At 33.8% G+C, this 4,395-nt stretch overlaps 1 protein-coding gene across 1 annotated transcript; it reads left to right on the top strand.

Annotated features, from left to right (window-relative positions):
• The first annotated feature begins 436 nt into the window (after positions 1-436).
• Positions 437-1,357, top strand: LOC130849945 (olfactory receptor 1094-like). The gene has a single exon (XM_057729208.1). The coding sequence runs from the start codon at positions 437-439 to the stop codon at positions 1,355-1,357; it is 921 nt and encodes a 306-aa protein (XP_057585191.1).
• Positions 1,358-4,395: the final 3,038 nt, after the last annotated feature.

The following is a 4,395-nucleotide window of genomic DNA, read 5'->3' on the forward strand; positions in this document are numbered from 1 at the left end:
TCACATGATTACTGAAAATTTTGGAATGTTGCTATTCTGTTTCTATCATCTGTATGCTGACATATTATCTCACAGATTTGGATATCACAGGAAAATATTTTTAGCTAATCACTTGGTGTTTTAGTGTGATTTAATATGAACATAACTAATAGAAAGTAGTGGTAAGTTAACTGGTTGATCCGATGGTTTTAGAAATGACATGAATTCAGTAAGTGAACACACAGATATTGCCATTTGATTCTCCAGTGAGTGCCTTGAACACTGCTTTGTCGCTATCTTCTGATCTGCAACAGGCAGATTAAACATTGTCAAAAAATAAATCTGAGAACATATCGCACATCCCCTTAAGTTACAATATTGACTCACAATGTTGTTTATTATTTTGTCGTAAACGAATTGCAATTTTATGTTTAAATTTGTTCCATGAGGTGTCAATATGAAGAATACGACTGAAGTCACTACTTTCGTACTGAAGGGCCTCACAGACAATCCTAAAATACAAATCATCTTATTCTTCCTCTTTCTAGTAGTTTACCTCTTTACTCTGATGGGAAATTTAGGACTGGTTGCGTTGGTCATTGGGGATTCCCGGCTCCAGAACCCCATGTACTATTTTCTGGGTGTGCTATCATCTGTGGATGCCTGCTATTCTTCAGTACTTACCCCCAAAATGTTGATAGATTTTATGTCAAAAACCAAAATCATTTCATTGCATGGATGTTCAGCACAGATGTTTCTCTTTATTACTTTTGGGACCACAGAATGCTTTCTCTTGGCTGCAATGGCATACGATCGCTATGTAGCCATCTACAACCCTCTCCTGTATTCAGTTAGCATGCCGCCCAGAGTCTATGTGTCCCTCATCATTGCCTGCTATGTTGGTGGCATTTCCCATGCTTCTGTGCACACCGTGGCCACATTTAGTCTATCCTTCTGTGCATCCAATGAAATTAGACATGTCTTTTGTGATGTCCCTCCTCTCCTCGCTATTTCTTGCTCTGACACTCACACAAACCAGCTTCTACTCTTCTACTTTGTGGGCTCTATTGAGATAGTCACTATCCTGATTGTCCTGATCTCCTATGTTTTTATTCTGTTGGCCATTCTGAGGATACATTCTGCTGAAGGGAGAAGAAAAGTCTTTTCTACATGTGGCTCTCACCTAACTGGAGTATCAATCTTTCATGGTACAGTTCTCTTCATGTATGTGAGACCAAGTTCCAGCTATGCCTTGGATCATGACATGATCGTGTCACTCTTTTACAGCATCATAATTCCCATGCTGAATCCCATCATCTACAGTTTGAGGAACAAGGATGTCAAAGATGCAATGAAGAAATTGTTTAGGAAAAACTGATTTGTCAGTAAAGTATATTTTCACAGTAAAAATTGAGAGTGGTGTTCTATGCCTCAATATCAAAAAGATATGAAGAAAATGTTTTCTTTTAGTTTATTAATTTGTTCCTTTTCTTCCTGCATATTTTAAAACAAAGATCATATTCAACCCTCTACCCATGCTGTGTTTATATGCAGAAAAAAACTATATCATTCATTAGCTTCTTAATATGTTCCTACCAATATGTGTATGCACATATATAATACACATATGTGTATGTAAAAGCTATACTGATTGATACAACACAAACACACACAAGGGCATATGTATATGTAATCTTTATTTTATAATGTTTATTGTTTTCTTTCATTTCCATATAACTCAGATATATAAACTCAAACATTTGCAATTATAATTAACATTATATCTGACTAGCTTGACCAAATATCAACTAATCAATAGCAAAACCATTACTCACGTGATCTCATAACATGGAGTCATCGGTATTTGACTCCAGTTCAAAGAACTCTGTCTTCATCCTTTGGTTTACACATTAGCAGCCATCTAACCCCAGCCTGTTTTTCAGTTACCATAGATAACCTGTTCAAGTTCCTGGTGTCACTACCATGCTGATTTGTGAGGAAGCATGTCTTCTCTCTTCTTTTTAAATTTCATTCAGAGTATGAGCATTAAACCCATCTTTAATTTCTCACAGATAACAAAGTCTAGGTATTAATACTTACCAAGATCAGACTTACTTTCAAAAATGAGAAAAGACAAGGACAATTCAGAGAGTGTGGTACAGCTGGCCTGTGTATTCTGCTCTTTCCACAACTGAGCCACAACTCACCTTTAAGGGTTTCTTTGCAGTCCTGGACCTGACTCAGCTTTTAGCTCTTTTCCTTTGATCCCTTTAACTCTGTGATGTCCCTGCAGAAACCCCAACTCCTCAATGTCCAGGCCCAAGAATCACAGTACAGAAGAATCTCTCCTACATGCATGTTTAAGCCCTGCTTCCAACAGACCTCATTTTCATTGCAAGGACATGTGTCCTTCAGACATAATTTTAAGTTGTAGTGTTCTCCCCTTCTTTCTTCTTTCATTTGTATGTATTAATTTTTAATTAACCTTTTGTGAAAACTCATTCTCTTCTTAAAGGAGCATCCTTATTTTTTAACTCCAAGATGGTTTCTTAGAATTAGAGTCCAACCTAAGGTTATTTCCCTAAATTGGGATTAGATTTTAATTACAATTTAACAGTTCATATGCAGAACATCTCTCACCATTGTTTATTCCTATGCAGTATCTCTGTCATTATTTTCTCCCATTTGGAGGCCTCTGCCCAATGTTATTCACATGGTTCCCTCCACTAAACATCAAAGCTAAACCGTGATGGCTGATATTCAGTATCTGCGTGTATCCAAACTATGCAAACGTGTTTTTGCATTGTGTGTGTGTGTGTGTATGAGATTCAGCATTGAAGAGGTCCTTAAACACAATTCAGTATGATAAAGATAAATACATTTTATGCTTTAAAATTTTAAAGGTGTGAATTTAAAAAATAATCACAAATATAGTAAAAGAACTAGCAACAAACAAGAGAAAATAAGTATCATGCATTTGTTAAATTAATAAATTATAGGCTAAAAGTCTATAGAATGATGAACAAAGAATACACACAAGCAATTTACAAAAGATGAAAAGTTTGTAGACAAATTAATACACTTTAATTATGATCTGGAAAATGTAAGTATAAATTGATATTAAAAAACTTTCACAGTCATAACACTGACAAAAATGGAAAAGCCTGGGGCTACCAAGTGATAATGAGGAGCCAGAGTAAAGGAAACATTCACACTCTGCTGGTAGGAGGATAAAAGTTACAGACACTTTGGGAAACAATTTTTGAAACCCCAAATAAGTCTACAGAACCAGCAAAACCAGGGAACAATGAATAGCTAAATGAATTAACATGGATAAGCCCAAAATCATACATTTGAGTTAAAAAAAATGAATTTTGCAGAATAAGACATTCAGTAGATCACATACATTAATTAAAATATCTACAAACATATAGAGCGCTATTATTGGGTGCATAAATATACAGTTAACCAATTACAACCAACTTTTGAATGGCAAATTTTATATAGCATTTAATTTTGGTTAAAAAAAGATAATTTGATAGGATCTGGGCCAAGATTAGTAGGTACAGGAAGGAATTTGTGTACAAAGAGTTTCAATTTTATAAGAAAGGAATTTTTATGCTAAAAATGTCAAATACTGACTAATGTGGATATGGAAAGTCAATTTTATTCCTACATTATATTCTTTATGAAAAATACACATTTCTTTTAGGAAACTACACAGCTCAGTTGTTAATATTTTTCAGAGCATTTAAAGGTGGTAGAATTCCCTCAGTTAATTAATTGTTTTAAGTTGGGTAATTTGCAAATAACAAATAATATGACTTCATCAAATTTGAAATTTCTATAAAACAAAAGATATTATAAACAAATTTCAATGAAAACTATTTTATTGCATGTAGTAGACAAAATTTGTTATCCAGAATATGTGCAAATTAAATGGGCAAAATATAAAATCAGAAACTCCACTAAAAAAGAAATACAAATAACTATTAAACATGCAAAATTATATCCAAATTTGTTTTTTAAATAATTTATGGAAGTAAAATTTCTATACTGTAATGTTAACCATTTTAAAGGCTATAACTCAGCAGTAATTATTATGTTCACAATATTGTGCAACCATAGCTCTATCTGGTTCCATTTCAATAACTCCCAAGTATTCACAAAGTAATTTCTCAATGCTCCTCCCTCCCCTCCAGCCCCTGGATACCAGCAATCTGCATACATGATTTTTTCTATTCTGGGTGTTTCATATAAATAAGATCATCAGAAATGTTACCTCATGTGCCCAGCTTCTTTCACCTAGCATGTTTTTAAGATTGATAACTGTCATAACATGTATCAGTACTTAAATGTTTCTTATTTTATTATGGTAAGAACACTTAACATGCTATCTAAAATCTTAATAAAGAT

The sequence above is a fragment of the Hippopotamus amphibius genome, chromosome 3 (assembly GCF_030028045.1).
Source record: "Hippopotamus amphibius kiboko isolate mHipAmp2 chromosome 3, mHipAmp2.hap2, whole genome shotgun sequence".
Taxonomy (NCBI): domain Eukaryota; kingdom Metazoa; phylum Chordata; class Mammalia; order Artiodactyla; family Hippopotamidae; genus Hippopotamus; species Hippopotamus amphibius.

Coding starts and splice junctions, on each gene's coding strand:
- LOC130849945 (XM_057729208.1), top strand. CDS start 437: ATGAAGAATACGACTGAAGTCACTACTTTCGTACTGAAGGGCCTCACA.